General features: G+C 37.2%; 1 protein-coding gene across 1 annotated transcript in view; it reads left to right on the top strand.

Annotated features, from left to right (window-relative positions):
* The window catches only part of DOK6 (docking protein 6), a 252,940-nt gene extending 229,523 nt beyond the window's left edge, over positions 1 to 23,417 (top strand). Inside the window, exon 8 of the mRNA XM_074547905.1 lies at positions 11,856 to 23,417. Coding sequence (XP_074404006.1) covers positions 11,856 to 11,995 — 140 coding nt within the window. The 3' untranslated portion in view covers positions 11,996 to 23,417. The remainder of the gene's footprint in view (positions 1 to 11,855) is intronic.
* The last annotated feature ends 101 nt before the right edge of the window (positions 23,418 to 23,518 follow it).

The following is a 23,518-nucleotide window of genomic DNA, read 5'->3' as shown; positions in this document are numbered from 1 at the left end:
ATGAAAAAGGAAAAGGGACTCCTCCCATCTCCAGAAACAAGCAGACCAAGTTGCTTTACACCCCTTACCAGATTTACCTCCACTCATTTCCTCTATTGTTACACAAGTGTGATAAAAATGGCACAGTTTGTTCACACTGAATCACAGTGAATTCCCTTTCAGGGAAAAAAAAAAAGGCAAAATAACATCACTTGCATCCCTCAGTGAATTAGAGTCATTGTTTTTGATTTCCTGGTGGGTAATTGAAGGCTTTTACAGCTAGAAGAAATTATTTATAGAGTCATGAAAAATGGATTAACTTTCCTGAGTGCTTCATTGATATTTTAGACATCTACTTTATTCCAATTAAACTTATATAATCTAAAAATCAATAAACTTCTTTATTTTAGAGAATAAATTATAGAGGAAAATAATTTGTTTCGTCTCTGTGAACTGCCTTATTGCCACATATTTTATATATGCAATCTCTGCAAGGAACAAAAGAACTCAGAGTGCTGTTGCAGTCAGTACAGACAGAAACCTTTCCTTTATTCCATCCATTTCATAAACTGTCCAACCACTTGCAGTGGCTACTACCAAACACCTCAAAATATACCTCAAATACGTGTCATAAAATCCATTTCTGTATTTTTTGTGTACTATGCCTGCTGTCTCAAGTCTTATTAAGGAAAGTCTATAATTTCAAATTGCACTTTAAAAAGAATAAAAATCACTTCTACTTTAGTATTGGTGGAGAGGCATGACTTCCTGCCTTCAAGTGTTTCAGGAAACTTTTTAATATTTCCAGGGAGCTAATTATCAGCTAATACAATATTTCACTTTTACATGGCATCTACTATTACTATCTAGTTGCAGCTTGAAATAACATTAATGTCTTCTAGAGAATACTTCTAAGGACAATTTCATAGAAAATTATTTCACAGAGACCCCAAATCTGAATAACAAATGGTTTATTAAATGTTTTTAATATATGGGTAAAAAAGTGAAAGGGGAAAGGTAGAAGTTCTGAAAGCTGTGTTTCATCCCTGCATATATTAATGTGAGAACTTCTCTGAATTTTTCTCATAGGTGGCAGAAAAAAAAATGGAAAATCTTTAATCAGTTTAAATATCTCATTTTATCAAACTGGAAAAGGTGTTTTTTATCTCCCACAAGCCACCCTTCTCCTTCTATTCCCAGCAAAATACACACAAGCAAGGCTAACTCCCTGTGTTGCAACATAAATACAAAGTTCCTTGAAGGAAAAGCATTTTACCAGAGTCCAAGACTTTTTCCTGTTCCTGGACAACATTGTCTGCAGTTTGAATGGCACTTTGTCCTCAGGGAACTTCCTTCAGTGGAAGCACAGTAATGGGGTGAAAGAGTTTTATAGCAGAGGTAGAGGAAAATGATCAAAAGCAGATGATGAATTCTGCTGCTTTGTGCAGCGAGAAGGTCTAGCATGGCTCAAACAGGACTGGATCTGCAGTGCAACCATTTGCTGAGGTAATCTCAGGCACAGCTGATGCTAAAATGATGGTCCTGTTACATCTCAGATCCATTTCCAGCCCAGAAGCGGAGCAGATCTGACCCCACAGTGGAAACCAAACATTCATAAAACATGTTTTACAATTTGATTTTCCTTTTTTGTGTCTTTTTTTTTTTTTTTGATAAGGGTTAGTTTTGCTAGCATTAATCTCCCTGGCTCTTCAGGTGTGCAAAGAAACTGGCTGGGAGTGCAAAAGGAAGGGCTCAGATGTACCACCTGCATGTCTTAGACTTTGTTTTAGACGTGTTTAGTTCTCATGTTCTACTCACATAATAAAATTGTCTTTTAAATACTATTTTTCTAGAATAGATATCCACTTCAGCTGACATAAATCTTTTATCCCCATTTTCCCTGTGTTAAGCAATGTAAGCTGCACTGCCTGCCAATTTTTCTCTATTTTTTAGGGTTTTTTTTTACAATCAAGGCTGTATTTTGCTTACATAAATTGTGGTGAAAAACATATTCCCTCCATCCTGTCAGACCAAATTTGCTCTCTGACTGTGTTCTCAGACCTCATGTGCTGAGTTTCATTTTATGGCAATATTTTTTATAGGCTAGTGATAAATCTTTGTGAATGGAGTGTTTATAATGAAAATACTACCAGGCCAGGAAATATTGGTCAGTATAAAGATCAGCAGAATTATAACAGCCACAAGATTAAACAGTACTGATCAATCAATAGTACCTGCAATAGTACCCCCTTTTCAAAGGAGTATACTATCTCCACACTACACACTTTTCATTGATGTAAGTAATTTTTTCCTTCATTTTGCTTTAGATATTCTAATATTAAATTAGAATTTCACTGTTTCACTCCTTCTCTGTAGTATCAGTTGAATTTCATCAGGCCTGTATAGAGTTTTCTGGAATAGTGTATCCAAGGGGAAATGTCAACATGATTTGAAATGCAATAAATATTTAACAGTGACATATTCCTATCATCAAAGTGATATGCAATGTATAAATTTGCATTTTTACATTGAATTTTTCAGTAAGATGCTTTCTGTTACATCAGTAATAAATTTAGGCATTGATTTTTTTAACAATCTATCTGATAAAATCTCTCTTTTGAAGGGGCATTTAGTTTGGCTGTAATAAAAACACAACATTTTGAGGAAGGGAAAAATGAACACAGAGCTAACAAATTGGTAAACCAGGATGATGACACTACATACATAGTTACCAGCTTTAAATTATTCTGGTACATGTACATTGCAAAGATGTAAAATAAATTATACTCCAGTTTCTGCCCAGACATTTACCATCAGTTGGCTGTCATAATGACTTCATGCTCTGCCCAGGAGTCAAAAGCAGATAGCCAAGTGTGGAGCTCTACTTACTTAGATATTGCAGAAAACTATTTAAGAAAAAGTAACTCAATTCACACAATTTTATCTATCCTTCACATTTTTTACTAGCTTTATATTCTTCCTGCTTTTCAATTATTCCAGGAGCAGGTTAATTTTTCAGAGTATTTTCTTTTGTTGATTTGTTATGTCTCCATGATACAAAATAAAAACTAAAATAATTTCCTTCTTGGAGTTTTCCCTAGCTGTTGTCTCTTCCTCCTACTTTAGCCTTTCCCATATGCACTTAGGATCAGAGCATTCTTTTCTTGTTATTTCTTGCATTTTCCAATTGGATCTCATTCAAATATTCCTTGGAGTGAAGGAAATTGTCACTTTCAGAAATTTCTCCTCTACCTTTTTTTTTTCCTTAGAATTACCAACACACATAGGTAATGCATACATTATGTATGTATTTGTGAATCTGCTTTGTGAAGTTTCTGTTTAAAAGCTCATTGAGTTTTGAGCTTGAATAGGAAAGTGAAACTATATGCATTATGTATAAAAATGCTTAGTCTTTGTTTACTTTTGTGGTGAATGAAATAAATTTACTTGGCACAGGCACAAGTTCAGAAACAGCCAGCATTCTCATTATGAACCTTGATTTTACAGCTTATGTGGAGATGTTTTATATTAGGTTTTATATTAGTTTCTGGTTGACTGAGCCTGTGGTTTAAAGAATGAATTAGGCCATCTTGGACAAAGTACTCAGCCTTTTCAGGGAGCTTTGTTAGGGCACTCATTCAAGATTTTATTTGCTGTTAATTAACTTGCTGACATTTTGATACATTTTAGTGCTAAACTGCCCACATTTCCTCTCAAAAGCTTTTCCTCAAGGTCATGATGCCTGGATCTTACAGTACAAAACAAAAGCCTGGACCATGGTAACTTCTCCATACACACAGATTTTGGATCATCTGGGTAATGGTTCAGAGAAACCTGCAACTCTCCTAACTTAGTGCAAGTCAGGAAGAGCAGCTCAACACTTTCTTTAATTGATTTTTTTTTAAATAGGGGATTTTTTTCTCTCACCAGTAAAATTACTGAGAATAAAGTATTTCATTGTCTTACAGAATGGTTTGGGTTGCAAGATGAGGCTGCTCAATGCAAGGCTATCAGGGTTCCCTGAAAAATACTTTTAAATCAATAAATTAAAAATTCAAATTATCACTGCAGAAAGTTTCTCTTCTATAGAATCCATGAAACCAAACTAAGAAATCCTTCTTTTTGAGAGTCTTCAGCTGGAAAATGATGTTTGTTTTGTAGCAAATTTGGACCTTAGCCTAATTTCATGTCAAGTGGGAGCATGATTGAACCATTTTCGACTGTGTTGGCATAGTTGAAGAGCTGGACTCAGGACAGAGGGTGAGAGGGGGCTGGTTTAGTACTCCAACATTAGCACAAGTGCAAAAAGCTGCAAAGACAAAATGAATTAATCTCTGCAAGGGCTGGTGTGGTCTTTGTATGGAAGACAATATAAGAAAGCTAACTATAAGCTTGTTATGCTTACCTGCACATTGGCTCAGAGCACAGAACTACAAAAATTGCTGCTCCAATTTCTTTTACTTAATCTCCTTGAAGTTCAGGCACACAGGCCTACAGTTATAGATAATAAGTAGAAGAGCACCAGTCAAAGAGATATCATATGCAAAATAGATCCGTTTTTACAAATATGTGTCAGATTTTGGCAGGAGAAACATGAGCAAAAATGGAAAAGGCTATTGGGTAATGTGAGATGTGTAAATAATTTTCTTTTCCCTACCCTGGATGGAGATGTTAGGTAGTAGGGATTTATATATGTCTCCTTCCTTTATAAACACACCTAAATGCATTATTAGGGGAAAAAAATCTTAATGGAAACCAATTAAAAGTAGAGAGCAAGATAAACCTACTCATTCTTGAGAAAGATGTGATTGATGTTCTAATATTTCGACCACAGGAGCTACATCAACTTGTGATAGTCTAAGTAGGTGATTCACAGGTTAAGTGCAGCAGGACAGCAAGTATTTAAAAACACTTCCCAGAAAAACACAGCAGCAATTAAGCCAACCTGGCCTTCAGTCAATACACTGGCTTTAATTACACCTTTCAAGATACTGCTTTTAAATAGCTGCTATTTTAGATAGGGATACAGATGAAATAATGCTTGTTTTTCCTGTGCATAATATTTACAAGCAATTCGCACTGTAGGTATTGAAACAATTTTTCTGTGTTTCAAAATATTGACATGTAGACATGGTCTTCACAAAACTCCAGCATTATTGTGCCAAGATTGGAATGTTGAAAATCAGCATATTGTAAATGTGCTGGTCTTAAACTGGCAATCCTGCAGTCTTTTCTGCATGCATAAGTAAAGCTCCTTCTTTTCTAGAGGAGGACTTAATGACAATGCCAAAGACTTTTAAGTTAAATAATAGTCTTCCAATTCAGTAAAGTGATATGGCTCTGTAACAAATATGTATCTGCTCTGGTACTTACTAATCTTGATGCTGTACAGTTTAAAAATTTACTATTTTGATTTCAAATTCTGAGGAAAATGAAACTATTTTTCAATTAAGAATGGAAAATAAATATTTTGAAAGGGGGGAGGGTAAGAGTTTGTCATTCATTCTCTTCATATATTTCCTATGCATTTTATTCTCAATTTAAATTAGTTTTCTTCAAAAGTATTTATAATAAACAAACTAAACCATTTTCTTAAAAATCTGTCCCAAAAATTAGGGTTTTGATATTCTTTCTTCCTTCAGAAAGATATATGTATCTGATGGAATTAAATCTAAAATTATTTTAGAATACATGAAAGTTGGAGCCCAGCTGTGTTCCCTGGAGTTTTTATTCCAACTGCAGTTAAATTCAAAGGAAAATTTGTTTTTCTTTCTTTGGAACTGAAACAGGCCCACAGTTTCGCTTTCAATAAGTATATGGAAATCAATATGCTGTAATGTAGTTTATGCTGTTTTTCAGTTTCCATCTGCTGCCTTCCATTGCATTTTTTGTGAGTGACAGCATAATAATTGCTGTACCAATTAATGCCCTTCCAATCCAACTGCATCATTACTGCAAAATAAATGTTTTGCTTTGTAGCAGTTTGTCCTGCTATGAAACTTTGCTTTAGTTATTCCAATCATCTAACAGCAGAAAAGGAAAAGCTGCTTTGTCATCAGTAGCTCAATAGAAGACACTGTATATTCAATACAGAGACTTGGCAGAATTTTAACCAGTATCAATTTATAAATAGGATAGCAGCAATCATTTGTTTTCTGCCTTAAATGAAAGTATCCTTTTTGATGCAATAATAGCCACTTAACTGATTTGAGACCGAAGTACAGGGGTTTTTTGGAGAAATTTTTTTTTCTTTATCCAGAATAAAATATGAAGTCTCTTTCTTTGCAACAAAAGCTCTTAGAGGATAAAAGCTTCCATCTGAAATAAGCAGCATAAAAATTTAATTATTTTCAGTAAGAGTTTAATTTTCCCTAGTGAGATTTCAGTGCATAGCTACAGTGCCTTTCCCACTCTGTCCTGTGTCCTAACAAAAATGCTGCAAAGAGTATCAGAGGTTGAAGCACTTTGAGACAAGTTTCCCATTCAAACAATATCCTCAGTACAATCTCTGGGCCTCCTCTGGCATAAATAGGAGCTTTCACTGCTGTTGGGAAAGTCCTTGGAGAATACACATCTAGATTAAAGACTGGTACTAGTTTTGGGAACTTTTCTGGCTCAAGAGTTGCGTTTAGTCCAATGAGAATTGTGTGAGGAAACAACACAGAGCTAACTCCTTCTTACTAACGTTTTGTTCTTGAAACATCTGTTATCTAATTGGGTTTTTTCCACCTTCTTGCACTATCCTGTTTTGCAATGATAAAATCTCATCTGTCTCTGTTTCCCTGCTTCCCAGGGTCTTCTGTTTATTGTGAACAATAGAATTTTCCAATTAATATTTCTAAAAAGAAACAACTGCTTTACAATGGAGCAATTGATTCACTTAATTTATTCTTAGCCTGTACTGATTGATTCATAGAAATTTCTTTTGAGCAGAAGTATTTCTGTAGCATTTATAGAGACATCTATAGCAATTGCAGAACTCTTGGAATTGTAAAGTCTCAGAGACTCCCAAATACAAAACAAAATACTAATAAAGACATCCAATTGGCTTTAATTTAATGACTTCAATTTTGTGCTCATAATCTTAGAAATGGAAATACAAAATTTTATTTTCAAAAACAAATTTATTACTCTTACCCAGAAAACAGAAATGCATTAGAAGTACATCCTTTTGTTTGTAAAGTCATCTGTTCAGAGGTTAAGAAATCCCAGATGAAAGCTTGCTGTGCAGCTGCAAATGTCTTTATTTTTACCTAATGGCTATCTCATATAAAGTAATTAAAGGCCTGCAACAGAAGCTGAAACACAGGAGCCTCTGGTTCTATTAATTTTTAATCACTGTACTGCAGAAACATAAACTTCTATTAGATCTTGGACAGGAGAAGATCAATCATGGGGTTTCAAAAGTGCTCCTGCATGAGAGCTGTGAGCAGTCTGGTGGCGATGGCAGTGCATTGCTCACGGGTCATCATTTGCCAAACAAACCATCTGGCAGGGAAACCAGCCTCAGAAAAACCTGCCATCTCTTCCCTTGGCTGCTTGTTGCTGCTCCTCAGCTTTGCCAGCACAGAGATTTGTGGGGCTCTTGCAAACCAGATGACCAAAGTGCTTCAGCCTGCAAAGCAGCTTTGCGGTCTCAATGGCTCAACTGAGGGACAGTGAGCAGCAGTGTCAGCACAGAGCAGAAAGGGAGTGCTTTCAGCTGGTTTTCCACAGAAAGTGTAATGTTGAACCTTACCCACAGGCAGAGGGGAATTTTAACACAGGACTTGTACATCAGACATGAGTGCTCTAGCCAATGAACATCAGATCAGAATCCCTTGAATTCTTGTATTTGAAAATAAAAGAGTGACCTTTATCTCATTTAGAAAAGAAAAATGGTTGGCACCTGCCTTCTGGTTAAGAATTTGAATTCTGAATCTAAAACAGAAACATCTCCCAATAAGCAGCAGTAAGGGAGCTTTTAAAGCTTATCCCTGGATCTCTTCTCTTCTTTTTTTTTTTTTTCCTTTTCATTTAGCTTAGTACTGCAAGTTTTTTCTCAGAAGTTGTGATCGATCTACTCATATGTACATCAGTCACTTCTGTTACTAGGAAACCATTGGGTTTTTCCTCCAAAGAATTGTTATAAATAAGCACCATGCCATGAAATAAGATCCTTGTGTATACTTCCTCTGCTTCCAACATAATTAAGATCAGGAAAAATCTAATTTAATGTAATTTACTGGGTTACATTAAATTTTCTTGATGGATCATTCATACCTAATTGCTTTGGACTGCAGCTTCATTGCATTCTATAATCCTGAGAGTAAATTTGAATAAAGGATGAAGCAGGCTGAATAATATTCATGTTTCCAAGGTCTTGTCCTGGAACAGAAACAAACCCAACTTTTCCTCTGTAAGCCACGGGGGAAAAAACCTCTCCCAGCTCCATTGGTATCTTCAGGTCATAAAATCTGTGTGAATCAAATTCGTCTTGTGCTGACTTCAGAAGAATTGCAGGGAAGAGTTAGTTTTGTGTTCTTAAAAGCAGCTGTGGTACCAAAGAGCTGCAAAATCCACAAACAGTATTCTTATTCTTCTTCTTCTCTCTTAACCTTTTAAGGCCCAAATGTGACTGAAGCAGGAAACTTAGAAAGCTGTGGAACTTTAATCCTTCACTGCAAAAACTTTACCTGTATCTTTGGTTTCAAAATCCTAAGTGCTGACATAAATTGTAACTTTGGAGACACTGCAGTACCTAGGGCTCCATAAGACTGATCAGCTGTATGAAGTTTAAAATAATATTTGGGAATGAAAATAAAAGGATATATTATAATGTAGAATTTCCAGTATGTGATATGCTGAATTTTAACAAAAAGCTAAAAAGTGCCCTAAATTTTGGAAATTTACTACTTAGCAGTCTTAAGTCCACTTGGAACCTTTTGGACTATTTTTTTATGTTGCCACCATCATTTTCTTATTCATTTATTCAAGTATATTAACATAGTTAATTGGGGTTTTTTTAAATATAATTTGAAAGTAAATATATTGCCTGGATCCATTCTTTCCAAACTCGTAACTTTTCTATTACCCATAGCTCTCCCATTTCATTTGAACCAATGTCCTCTATTTTTTTTCTTATTATTTTCATAGATTGATGTCATACTGTTCAGCTTCAACCTCAACCAGACATCTTAGACCTCTTGGCTCTGTTAAGTGTGCCTTAATCTTTTCAATCTGTCTGTCTCTCTTCTATTTCACTACATATCCTAGCAGTTAGGAGAGAACAACTCTCCTCCTTAAACTCTTTGGCTACAGAATGGCAAAAACTAGCCCTGTTGTGACATTTAGCATCTACAAATTTTCCTTTACAGAACAGCAAGGGATGTGTTGGCTTTTGGAAATGAAAGACCTGAATTTAATTTCCTTTTTAACTCTCATAGATTCAAATTCATCTTCTGCATTCTAGGACATTGCCTAAATTCCGTGGCTAGAAATTAGTGTATTAGGGACACTATTCATCACTGTATTAAAGCTACACTATTGTACAAAAGTGGATTTAAAATTAATTATACAAGATACAGCAGATGATGCAAATAGGCCTGAGTTTAGGAACTCTGTGGTTAGTTAGTCTTTTTACTATAGTGCTCATTGTCACAGGGATTGTTTTATGCTCTTTGGATAAAATGCATTAAGAAAATAAAGGAAAGTTATACCTTGACATATTTTATTTATCTTTATTAGTAGGAAAGAGAGAAATTTTACGTAGGAAATCATGTGCCTGGTTTATCAGCCCTTATGACATTTAAAAGACATATAATTGTGTTTCTGGGTAAAGGGAGAGCAAGATCTTACCTCCTGAGAAGGAAATGAGGCAGATTTGCAACAAAAATTTAAAATCTAGAATAATTCGTCTTTTCATGCTTAGGTTTGCATTAGATTAAGAAATAAAGTGACAGTTATTGTGATGTAATCCCAAATAAAAGTAAAAAACTAATAAAGGCCTGATATAATATCATGATTAAAAGTTGGTTAAAGCAATAAAACCTTTAGGACTATTCACAAACATTATCAGCTACTGTGTAGCTCAGAGCTCACAGTCACCATAAGCTTTAGTTCAGTTTGATGCGAAAGCTTCTTGAAGCAGAAAACATTTAAACCTTTCATCTCAGCCAAGTTTTGGTAGCCAATGTCAATTTAACCCCATGAATAAAGAATAAAAATACACATAAAAAATTCATCCTGCTTGCTTGTGCTTTGAAACTGATTTTATGATCATTAACATGCCACTGGGAATTCAGGTTCTGGTTTTACTGTCTTCAGTGTCACTAAGGTGCACCTTCTATTCTATTTTTCATTTAGTTGGATTTTTTTCTCTCTTGGTCCCAGCATTGGTCTGATAGTATCTTGTTCAGAGGGAGACATGGAGTTTTTTTCATGACGAAGTCAGCAAAGTGTTAGGATCAAACTTTTCCAAATGCAAGTGAGGAAATGCTTTCCCAAGGTTGGTGAACATCATCCTTGGTTCCACCCCTACTGGGCCAGCTGCTAACTGTTCTGAAACGTGTCAGCATGAGCTGAATTCTTTAGTATTTGAGTCTATACCATTGCAGCTATTCTTTAAAATCTCTGTGGTTGGCACAAAAATATGATTTTGCATTCTTACCTGTAATAAGTGCGTTAAGATATTTTTTAAAGCATTATGCAAAACCATTTTAAATCCAAGTTTAAATACACATTTCCAAAAATGACATCAACAAAAAATTGCATCAAGATATGCATTTTGGTTTTGTTACTTATTAAATTACAATTTCGAAAGGAAATACAAGTTAGGAAAACTATCAGGTTACAGAATTGGGTCATCATGGTTACCTGAGTTTCATCACTGGCTTTTCACATGTGGTTTCCCATCTTGCTGATTAAAGCAATGGTTATATGAGATTCACAAGGCCATCTGGAAAAGAGCACATCCTGGCACATCCTCCTCCTAAACAGTATTCTGCCATGTGCACCATATCCCACTGCCAGTTCATTTTGGAATTACAGTGGTGCTGTGCTTACCTGACAAACTGGCATTATGTTCAAAGGAGAGTAAGTAAATGAAGTGGGATTTGTGGAACTAATCCCTTTGAAACCCCTGGCATTACCTTCATGGGAAGCGCTTCAGGTAAAAAAGATGTGCACTAGTTATTTCTGAGCCATAACTGACATCACTAAGACTTATTAAGTAGAAAATGCACAAATACGACACTGAAGTTTTAAATAGTAATGTTACAGGGCTTGCAAGGGTCTTCAGGGTGAAGAGAGAGGCGAGAATGTTGACCTCATGTTCAGAAGGACTGATTTATTAGTCTACGATATATATTACATTATAACTATACTAAAAAGAATAGAGAGAAAATTCTCAGAAGCTTGCTAAGCTAAGAATAGAGAAAGAATGAATAACAAGGGAGCTCTGTCTGATTCTGCCCCTGAGAAAGCTTGGTCCTTGATTGGCCCTTAATTGTGCACATCCAACATGGGCCAACCACAGGCGCACCTGTTGCATTCCACAGCAGCAGGTAACCACTGTTTACATTCTTCTTCTGGGGGCCTCAGCTTCCCAGAAGGGGAAAAATCCTAAAGAAAGGATTTTTATGAAAAGATGTCTGTGAAATAGTAGTTGTCACCCTAAATTATATCTGAGTTGGGTCTGGGGCCTTTTGCCTTGGCTGGGAATCTGTCAGCCACCTGTGCCCTTAGCCACAGGGAATACCCTCTTCTGCAGCCCCAAAAGGACCCAATGAAGCAACTCTGCTCTCCGGACACCATGGGACGGTAGGAAGCTAATCCACTGGAGGTGAAAAGCTTCAAAGCCCACTTAGATCCTGTGTGTTCATGTCTCCCCGCTCCAGGTCACAGCCTCGGCTCAGCGAAGGTGTCCCGGGCGCAGACCTTTCCCAGCTACCCGTCGGAGCAGGCCGAGGAGCACCAGCAGCCGCTGTCGCTGGCCAGCAGCTACACCTTCAGCTACGGCTCGGGGCTGGTGCAATGACAGCCGGGGGCTGCACATGGACAGCTGAGCCTGGAGCCTCCCGCCAGGGCCGGGGCGCCGCCGGCCCCCTCTGCACCCGCCATTTGCCGTGAACACTGACGCCGAGCAGCTCCAGCCGGGGCGCCGCCGATGCGGGACCCTGGAGAGGCGGCTGCCCCGAAGCAGAGGCTAAGTCTTTATTTATTTATTTTGCCGTTCCTTTTGTCGATATGTTCAGAAAGGAGGGGGTTGGGGGGTTGGGGGGAGGGAGGAAGGGGGGACACGTCTGTGTTGTAAGAAAGTGGTGGAAACAAATGAAACTGTGTTGGTTGGTGTGAAGGTTTCTGCATGACCGGAGAAGGTCCCTTCTGGGGCTCCGCTGCAATGGCACGTTTGACACTGGGGGCCTTCCTTCCCGCCCCCACCAGCAGGACAGCCTGTCTTCACCCACAACCTCTGTAGATCCTTGCCACAGCCCGCAATTCCCGCTGGAGGCACTGAAATGTCACCTACTCAAGATGTGGCATCAGTGCTGTGAGGGTCACCTCCAGACCCGAGCGGGTTCACCCACTGCCCTAGAGGGTGGTTGGGTGTTTTTTGAGCCAGGCATTCACAAATACTGGAGCAGCAGGCTGATATGTTTTGTTGGGAATAGGGTTTGGTGCATGAAGGTAAGGTTATTGCCTGGTCCAGCTCTAATCTTAAATTCCTGGGGCACAAATTCATCCCTTACACGTGCAATTTTCACCATGCCCCTAAGAGCTGTGAGGTTCCCTATCAGCAGCACAGTCTAGTCCTCAGAACTGCTGCAAAATCCTCTTTTTCGCAAATTATTTAGGTAGCCATCCCTGCAATTCTAACTTTAAAAAGCGGGAAAACTGTTCCTCAAACAAAAAAAGTGGGCACTTGCCCAGCTGGCAACTGCCCGTGCCACAGCTGGGCCAGACATGGTAGAGCTGAGCTCTGGTCTTGTCTTTCTGGTCAGCGTTACTTTGATTTTCTGTGTTTCCTTCTCAGATTTCTGTTCTAGATGCGCATTGTATCTTGTATGATCATGTGTCAAGCATCTGTTTACTCTCAAAAGGAGGATGAGTACGTCTCAATGGAGATTTTCTGTCTTTGGAAGACGTCTTTAAAAAACGAACTGTAGTAGATGTTTGTAATCAGTAATGAGGAAATAAGTTGGAAGGCATACCTGTAGGTGGGGAATGAATTTTATCTATCCTGAACATTTAGATTTTTGTAACTGTTATCAAATATTTATGTACTTCTTGTGATGCCCTGAAATGTTTGAAATTGTGAGGAGAAAAATTTGCCCTCTTCTATGATCTGAGGAGCCTTGTGTTCTGTTCCCAGTGTGAAACTATTGCCATGATTACCAGAGGAATTCAGTTCATTGGTTGTTTCTCAGGACAGGTTGAGGAAATGTACCAAGGAGGAGACACATAGACTCTTTTCCAATGAAACAATCGGTTTTATGTACTATAATTTAACGGGAAAAGTGCTGTTGGGTTGTTTTATATATGCACATTATATATATATGTATTAAAAGGTATGGAAGAAACTTCTGCTTTTGATTAAACATTTACTGATACAGTATGGTCAGCTTTTCTCCAACCATTTTCCTGGCTAAGAGACCTTGCAGACTTACAGCTTTCAGTGAACGGCTGCTGAATAAAAAAGCTTTGCGATCCACTTCAATGAAACAGTTCTACCCCACCACAATCACCTTTATTTGTTTTTTCTGTTTTTCTTCTTCTCATTCACTACCTCTTTTCCTTCTCACAGTGCTGCCATACTCAGGAATAGAATGGCTCCCTGCAGAGAGTATTTTGATGAGCTGAAATGAAAAAACTGCTCTCCCACGCTGTCAGGGCACTGTACCTAGGGTGCTCTCAGAGCTGTACCCATCAAGGAAGATTCATTCACACTTTCATTTAAGAAAAAGATTCAGTTGACATTTTGCTTAGGGAAATTTTCCAATTTGCAAACTTTAAATGTGAAATTTTGTACAAAACGATGATGATGTAATTCTGTTATTTAGTGCAGCTTTGCCAAATATTTGCCTTTTGGGGAAATGGTCAATTATTTTTATTCCTTTGCAACTGGGATTCTTCCACTTGCCCTAAAATTAAATATATTTTCTTTGAAACTCCTTAAATTAAGTTTTCTATGTTCTACAGTTTCAATGCAGTTTTCAAGTCCAAGTAACTTTCTTCCTCATGACTTAAATACCAGTCATTCTACATAACCCAAAAGTGGGGAAAAGGCAAAACAGGAGAATATGCTTTATAGTTCCAGTGTCCATATACTTTAATAACCTATCTAAATCCTCAACCTAGTACTTCAACTAGAAATACTTTAACCTAGTACTTCAACTAGTATTTCTATAAAAAGCATAAGATCTATATAATGTTCTCTTTTTGTTTCCTGGGGAGCAGTTGCTGTCTGTGGCTTTGTCTTCCTATGCAGTACCTGAGTATTGTCAAGTTAATGAAAATGTAGATGCTATTTTCAAAGAAAACACACCAAAAAAGGAGGGAAGAGGGCATTAGAGCAGTTGTGGCTATATATGGCCATATATAGCAGTTTTACTAAATATTTTGCTTTTGTTGCATAATGCAACCATCCTCTCAACTCACATTTATAAAATACCTGTGAGGTCTCATACAATACACAGAAAATTGAACAAAGCTTCAGAACACAACAAATCTTTAGCAAGTCTGACCTGTTGGGAACCTATTTCTTGTAGAGACCAAACACAAGCACACTAGGATTGGAAAATGAGGATGCAACTTTACAATGTACTGTAACACAGTCTAAGACAGCTGGTAACCTGAAGCACAAAAGTATTCAGAGCCAGTGGATGCTGCCACTAGTGCCACTCCAGAACAGCAGATGATATCACTGTAACACTGATGTATTCACACAGCTTCCACAAATGTTCCTCAGAAAAGCTCCATGAGAACCAGGCAGACACTGTCACAGCAGTGTGCCAGAAAATTCTGTTCTCATGGAATTGCTTTAATTCCTGGCACATGCCTGTTGATAACCTAAGTGATGGCCACTGAGACCACTTTGTACAGCTCCTAGTGCTTCCACCAGAAGGAAAACTCTCTTTTGGAACACGTGGTAGAGCTGCCTGCCTAGAGACTACAGTGGCCTTTAAATAGACCCAGGGACCCCATGGGACCCTGTTCCAGTCTCGGCTTTCCTCCTGTGCAAGGCACACAGACTACTCCTGACCCCAGAGCTGCTCTCAGTTTTCAGCTAATGAGCTGTGAAGGGATGGAGGGCAGCAAAATGTCTTCAGTGGTAACCAGGTACAGCTGGTACAAATGGAACAGCATTAGTACATGATAAAATAAAGGAAATAAAAGAAAGCTTCTGCTTTTATTTCTGTCTCAGAGGATGTGATATGAAAATATAATTGTAACCGTGATTTACATTTTTTTTTGAAATCATCCTTTGATAACAATATATTCACCCCTACAAACCAATAACACATGGCATTACTAAATATACTTACTAATATATCTTTACTGTGAATATTGTAGATTGATGCATGCTGGTACTTTTGATTTTCAAGTCACTTGGCGCAGAAAAGGTGAAATTGAAAGAGACTGCTAATAAATCATCAAATGATGCTAAGGAACTTGGAGAGTCCCATTTTTTAAACAGCCACATGTCATTATTTATAGTTTAAACTATCTGTGAGTACACTCCTTTGAAACAATTTCATCTGCCCATGTGAAAGAGAAAGGAGAATCTCTTGTAGCAGGGACTTTGCTATTTTACTGAGTAAATATTCAGACATTACTTTTTGTGGCAGATACATGGTCACATGTATCAAGTTCTGTCTCTGGGAGGCTTTGCTGTTTGTTTTCTTCTTTTTTGGTTCCAGAAGAGCTACAAGTAAAACTTGAAAATGTATTTACAAACCAAAGGAGTGTGTCGAGATATTGACAATAGCTGCTCTCTTTTGTTTTGTCAAAAGTCTACTAAGACATTTCGGTAAAATACTTCATTCCACAACACATGTATAGAAATCCTGCTGCATCCTGGGATGCAGAAAACTATAATCAAGTTTTGTTCTAAGTTAATAAGACTTTGCTGGAAGAAGGGTTGAAATTGAGTGTCTGAGGGCAAAAGTGTTTTAAAGTGCTCTCTATAGCAATAATTTAAGTACAAAATACAGCCTTCAGGCACCCATTTATTTAGAAGTTGCTAAAGTGCAGGCAATCTGTGATGACCCTTACCTGCTTACGGCAAAGAGAAAAAAAGGTCAGTCGTTAATCATATCTATGTACTGCATTTATCAGAAAAGGAATTAACTTCATGCTTGCTCAGCTTTCCAGTCTAAAAGGCAATACTGTGAGGAGTAGGGTTTTTTGAGATATTTGATCTCTAGAACAGACAAAGACCATCAGCCTGCAGCATATAAACCTCTACCCAGACTTAGCTCACCAGCCACATTGCTAGTTTTCATCTGGTAACCTAGAAACTGCAGGGTGGTTTTCCATTAGAAAATATAACTGTCTTGAATGGCTGTGCATTTTAGCATGAAATATGGGATTATTTACAAAATACTAAAAAGGAAGGAGTAATGAGTTCCAATTAATCTCTGCTTTAGTGTTTAATATCAGTGTATTTTGGCTCTTTTTTATACCTACTGCAAAGGAGTAAGTGTGGCTTTTATCCACACGTGGAATGGAGTGAACAGTGGAAAACGTGTAAAAAGTTGCACTTTGATTACGAGAACAGATCCAATAGCACTGGAAAATTTCATTTTTCCATACATCATTCAAATACTTGTGACTCTTTCCAAACATACTTATTACGCAACAGGATATACTAGAATTTTACAGTTTTAACCACAGAGAACTGGTCAAAATGCCTGCCTGTGTTTTGTAAGTAGAAGATAATGACTGTGCAACACCACTGTAGTGACACAATTTTAAAATCTAAGGGCTGGATATATGAATTCTGCAGTTATAAAATCTTGCTCTACATGAAGGGTGCAGGGTTCGTTCTTGATATTATAAATAAATGCTTGTCACTTTTTATTTTAGATAAAAAGGTGAGGTATATTGGAAACAAGGATAAGCTTATGGTGGAATGGAAAAAACGTCAAAGAATATTGACTCCTTTGTTGTAACAAGAAGTTTATCTCCTTGTTCAGGTCCTTAAAAGACAGTAAAAGATGATGGGTGAAGGTCCTGTGTATTCAGCAATTACTTAAATTACATTGTGCTTAGAAACGTAAATATTAGTATCTGTTGGCAGAGTGGTGCTGTTGAAGAAAATGGAAGTTTCACTTTGCAAGGATTTTTACAAGCTTATGCAGCTCAATAGATTTTTAGACACAAAACACATATGAAAGTAACTGAGGTTTAAGTATTATTAAATATAATTAAAGCATTTGACAATGTCCATATTTTTATGAATATTGCTAGCTGTAATGGAGACAATATTTCCTTTTAAGCTGAATGTAAACTCAGAAAGAATAGGTTCTCTAATAGGAAAAAGTTAATATCTTTAAACATCACATTTAAAGTCCCAAAGAATGAATTTCATTGGGGTTTTTTGTTGCTTTGATGCAGAAATCTTCATGAAGTTCAGCAGATTTACTACATTCTCTTACAATCCTGAGATTGTCAAGTGCATTAATATATTTTACAGTAGATTTTTTCCAGTGAGAATATTTGACATGAATGAAGTTAATTTTTAATCAGCTGACACATTGTTTTCAGTCTTTTTAAAAATTGTATGATAGCAAGTCAGAATGGGATAGAAAATAGCACAAAATTAATTGGCTGGTTTGGCAATTCCATACCAATAATGAAAATAAGGGTTTCAGTTAAACATTTATTCTCATCACTGCTCCAGTACTTCAAACAGAATAAATGACATAAAATAATTTTTTTCTTGTGGGTGTTAATTGTCGCATTTCCTGAGTTTCCATAGATGATCGGCTGTGGCAGGAGATACCCAGAACTGCTTTTTTGAAATTGTTCTGATTTGAGATGGTTGCAAGGAAAAACAGAAAATATATGAAAAAAATAGTGTTATGACTTCTTACCGAAGAATGATACATGCTAACCTTTTATTTTTTGAAAATCATCACTATAAAAAGGTAGAGACATTTATGAAAGGAAGTGAAGAATGTGGTAAGAAATCAACAAAAATAAAACCAGATTCTGTAATCTTTAGAAAGATTAGGAGAAATTGGCAAACACTTATGCACACAGCAGTGGGCCATGTTGAGCACAAAACTCTTCCCCATGGCATTCAACTTCTCCTTCATCAGGAGCTGGAAACAATGCCGTGTGCTTAGTCTGATTCACAGCTCTACATTGCATTCTTTACAAAGCATGATGGGCTCATTTTCCCTTACCTGGCTGGAAGAACCAAGTACCAATCTGCCTGACACCCATTATGCAATATAGAAAAAAACTGTATTTTGCATAATGCACCACCAATGTTATCACACAGCTTTGTGGAACTCACTGCAGCCAGGTATTGTCAAAAGTATAATTTAGAATATTTCACAGCTCATTGAGTTCTGTGTGATCTGTGTGATATCTTCCTTTATGATCCGTAAAAATACATACAGAGGTGCTCAACCTTTTTTCTTCTAATTTCAAAATGTTCTGACAGAGTTCTGTAGGAAGGTTCCTCCCATTTTAACATTGTTGGGTAAATTATAGACATTTCAAAGAAAATAATAAATGTCTGCTTAAGACAGTTTTATTTCAGAGGGAAAAAAAGTAGTAAAAGATTAATTTTAATACATGCAAATATTTCTAACATACAGTCCTCTTTTCAAATACACATATAGACATCAGCACGAACAGAGAAAAGTATTGAAGAAAAAAAAAGATACTGTGCTTTTGTTTATATCTTAGTATGATAAGCTATTGATCACTTAAATAATTTTATAAAATGTACTGGTTAATGCTACAAATTAATTATTAATGTAACAATCTAATTGAATAAACTGTTAAGACAGGTGTTAAATATCCTTTAGAACCACTGAGATGCTTTTTTTGTAAAATTACAAAGTTGTCTTTTTAAGTAAGCATAAGGTTAGAAGAAATGTGTCAGCCATGGCTAGTAATTCATATTAATTATTTTATCTAACTATACAGGCTAAAAATGTGGATAGTGTGGAAATAATCTTTTGAAATGTGTGTTAGATAGCTTTGTACATTTCCTTTGATATTTCTAGCTCAAATATTATATCCTAAGTTATATGTAGGGATATGTAAGACTATAGCACAGATAGTAAGGTAAATCTGCAGCTTTATAAATCAAGCCTTATCAGGGCCAAGAAATCAGTCAGAGCAGTGGCACTGGTCAGGCTTGAGGCATGGTGGCAGCCTGCCCCAGTGGTATCTGACACACAGCTGAGGCTATATCACAGTTCCTGAGACTCCCCTGATTTAAAGGAAATGTAGGCAAACTCATTACTCATTTATCCCATGGTTATCCAGATGCTTGTCTCTCTCATACTCTTCTCATAACTCTCAATGCATTGTAGTATTAGAAAAGAGCAACAACATAAAAAAAGGTAGGGACAAAAGCAGAGACAAGGACCCTCTTGGTAGAAGAGTGTCCTCCCAAGCCCTGCAGACTCTTCTTCATCCTGAAAATATGAGTTGTTCCTGTGCAGGAGCCCAGCTTCAGAAGGCAGGGGAGAGAGCGTGCTGACTTGTCTGATGCAGGCTGGGAGAGAGCTGGGAAGGGTCTCCCATTTCCTGAGCGATTTGGCAGGAAGGATGCTGGATGAGCCAGCATTTCTGGTGGCAGTGAAAAGCCTGGTCCAGTTTAGTGTTTGGAAGAACGCTGTGGGTGTCTGGCCTGGGGGTGGAACCATTTGCCTGAGATACCAAAGGAGCAGTGCTCGCCCTGAGCCCACACTTGCCCTGACACCACAGCCCAGCCAGGCACAGCTGTGAAGGGGAGCCTTGTGCTACAGCCCAACAAGGTTCTCCAGGAATGTGTGTGCTTGGGAAATGTCTTTTGTGTTGCCTTGCTTACACCTTGAACAATACAGTCTGAGAGCTTGGCAAACAGCTTCTACTCCTGGGGTCTGAAGCCTAAAAGAACATTTTAGCACCTATCTTGTAGACAGACGGGCTGGTTTTGGAAATAACCTTTAGTGTCAGACTTACAAAGCTGTTCAGAGGATTAACTCCTATTGAGCATCTCAGCTTTGAAGGAAATTGCACTAGGGAGTACTCACTGAGGCAGAGTTTCACCTTCTGTAAATAAATACCATTGATTTGGGCTTTCACAGAGCTCTGTAACAGAGCATATTTAAAGGAGCATGGTGCACATAAGATTTAAAAGTAAATTTGAAAAACCAGAGTCCTGGTGCCCTGATATCTTTATGATTACAATAATAAAAATAATCATCCATTAAAAACAAAACACAAAAAAGCACACAAACAAACAAAACAAAACAAACACCCCTAGAAATGAAACCAGTAGTGAGATCAATCATCTGAACAATCCTCTGAATATTAAATCTTTGCTTTTTCTGAAGTAAGGTTTCTTATTTGGAACTGTCAGGAGTAAGCTAGGAAATGCTGGTGGCAGCTATACTTCACCTGTTCTGCCTGCTGTGTTTTCCTTGGTCCTCTCCTCCTGTCCCCTAGTCCTGGGATAAGACCTGGAGCGGAGGCAGGTGGTTGAGTTGCACAGTATAGTTAGAACTTGCTATTTCTGACATTCTCCAAAACATTTAGGTGCCTAGCAGAGAAGGTGGGTGGGAATTTAGGTCAGGTGGAGGTCATAAAGAAGGTTAATTGCTGAACTACCCTGCCAAAGGAGGGGGGGTCCAGATTCTTGTGTTCCTTGGTGGGTCCAGCCCTTAGAACAGCCTGTTTCCTGAGTGAATCACTGTTTTACCCCAAAACTCACAGCCATGGGAGAGCAGGAGGAGCAGTATCATGAACATATTACAGTCAAAGTTCTTTAAGGTAAAGGAATCTGTCTAAAATGAATAAAGAAAATAACAGATTCTAACTTTCACCTTCTTTCATAGACTGTGAGTTTCTTTTCGTCCTGTTGATTCAAACTCTGGTGACTGCCTTTCCTACATTCAGAAGTCTTTTTCAAAGAGATGTGAGTTTACACCCTTGAAAGACTTAGTTGTACTATTGATCATTGAATATTCTTTTGAACATTAAATTTAAACATTTCCCTTTCTGACCCAATGAAAAAGATTATTTTTACTATTATGGAAAAGGTTTTACTTCTCTTTAATCTCATAAATTCATTTTCAAGTCACACAGATGATAGTTACCCTAGAATACCCTTCAAGGTATTCAAAACTCAGTTTTTTAATGACAAGATATTTTACTACATTTATTTCCTTTCAGCAAAGTTTCTAAGACCTTAAAAAACCCACAGAACTATTTTACAGTTTAGATGGTATGCTGAGCTGGTTGCTATCCATGGTTGTGTCATTTTGCTTCATTGATTTTTTTTTCCTCCCTCTTAACTATTTGAGCTAGTGATACAGCTTGAAATAGCACAGTAACTGCTCAACATAAAATTTCCAAATTACAGTTGATGGAGTTTATTCAAAAGAATTTTTTAAATTCCAAAAGGAAAGGACAAATCTATGGGAAATATTGAAACTAAGCAGCAATAAACAATGGTTTGTTTACACTGGAAAGTCTATTTACATAATCCAAACAACAAATATTGCGTCCCAACCTGCCAGACTCATAAAATATTTAAAGAGTTCTAATATTGCATTTCAAATTGAGATTTTGGAAGTTTCTCTTTTATGTAGCTTGCTAGTTTTTAAACCAATAAGAATATTGATAAGTTTGGGGTTGTTTTCTTTGTGGTTTTAATTTGTCACTTGTTCAGCTGCTGTTCACTGATATTGCTATGGTACAAAAATGAAGCTGTTGTTTTGAGATTGTTTTTTGAAAAAAAATAACATATTGTTCTTATTATGCTATGTGTGATGTGATTTTCCCTGTGGATTATCCTACTGGTAGAACTAATATGTTTACAGAATTTGAATTAAAACAGATTACATACCTGCAAAGGAGTGCACTATAGATTTTGTTTTGTCTTCAAATCTCAAAAATAAGCAATTTTTTTCAAAAAGACAAGCTGAAAGTACCAAGAGAGAAAAGAAATAAGGGCAGTACCACAAATAATCAAAACAATCTGGTATTCCAGATATTTAACCTCAACCTCTCCCTTTTTTTTACCCTCAGTAAAGCAGGGATGTATTCTGATGGTCTCTAAAAGCAGTAAAACAATACCATCTTCTCAGCTTATGGATGTTTGTGTCTCTCCAATTTGTCTCTCCAAACGAAACCTTCTGTGTAATCAAGTCCATTACATTGTTATTTTTGGAATTTCATTATCAGGGGGACCATAAGAAATGACCCAATGCTACAAGGTTTCATCTGTAAGGCTGTGCACAACTTAGAATTATCTGCTATGACATTTGACAACTCAGGAAATAAACCAACTTGTTAGTAGTACAGTTCTGTGTATCGTCATCAATTTCACATTCAAGCATTTGTATATCTGAAAACCTTCAGCAAGTGAAATTTAAAAAAAAAAAAACAAACATCCATGGCAACGTGTCCTTGTTCAGTACAGAAAACCAAAACAAGATGTTTTTAATGGTGTATGACATTGTAAACAACTTAAGTTGAAAGGACACTTTAGTTTAGGACTTTAGATTTTTAGCTGAAGTGTAGGATAACCACATGATGCTATTATTGCTCAGATAGTGAAGAGAAGCCTTGTGTCCATGTTATTTTCAGAAGAAACTTGGTCCCTATTTTCCTGTGCACGTGAAGAAAGCTTTCCACTGGAGAAGGCTGTGCAAAATGTGCTTTTTGCTGTCAGGCTGTGATGCTCTTCCTAGCCAGCCAAGCAGAACCAGTACCTGATTTGTAGGCAGGCTCATGATGCCTCCACCACTAACCTCTTTCAAAATAAAACCCCAAACAGTGTATCCAGCAACATTTTTACATATGCTTCAAGAGAAAGTGGAATCAGGTATAGGTGAGCCAGGCACACAGTATGCTGACATGATTATCAGCTGTCATGGTAACACCTTCATTTACTGGGATTCTGTCCTCGGTAATTCAGCAGATTTGTAAAAGGCCAAAAGATGCATAGATCCTAATTCTCAGGTCTGCCTTCTAGTTCTGTTTGTTTAAGGATTTATTTTTTTGTCTGTTTGTTCAATTTCTGTGTGGTTTCTTTTGTAGGTTTCAGCAGAATATATACGTATGCACACATACAACCACATATGTATGTGTATTGTTTTGTAAATGTTCTTAGTCATGCTTTCTTCTGCTTTGCACCATTTACTCATATACCTTCCATGTTCTCATTTATTTTTTGCGCAACTAAACCTTATAATAAATTATTAAATATAACCTGACAGTGACAGAGTCTTCCTGTTTTGTTTTCTTCTGGCCGGGGGGAATGAGGGGGTGAAGGAGTCAGGGGGGAAAGCAGGGGCTACACTTCAATTGCTTCCCCAAAGAG

Source organism: Zonotrichia albicollis, chromosome 1 (genome assembly GCF_047830755.1).
Source record: "Zonotrichia albicollis isolate bZonAlb1 chromosome 1, bZonAlb1.hap1, whole genome shotgun sequence".
Lineage (NCBI taxonomy): Eukaryota > Metazoa > Chordata > Aves > Passeriformes > Passerellidae > Zonotrichia > Zonotrichia albicollis.
Note: the sequence above shows the minus strand (reverse complement) of the source record. Positions and strands in the feature narration are given on the sequence as shown.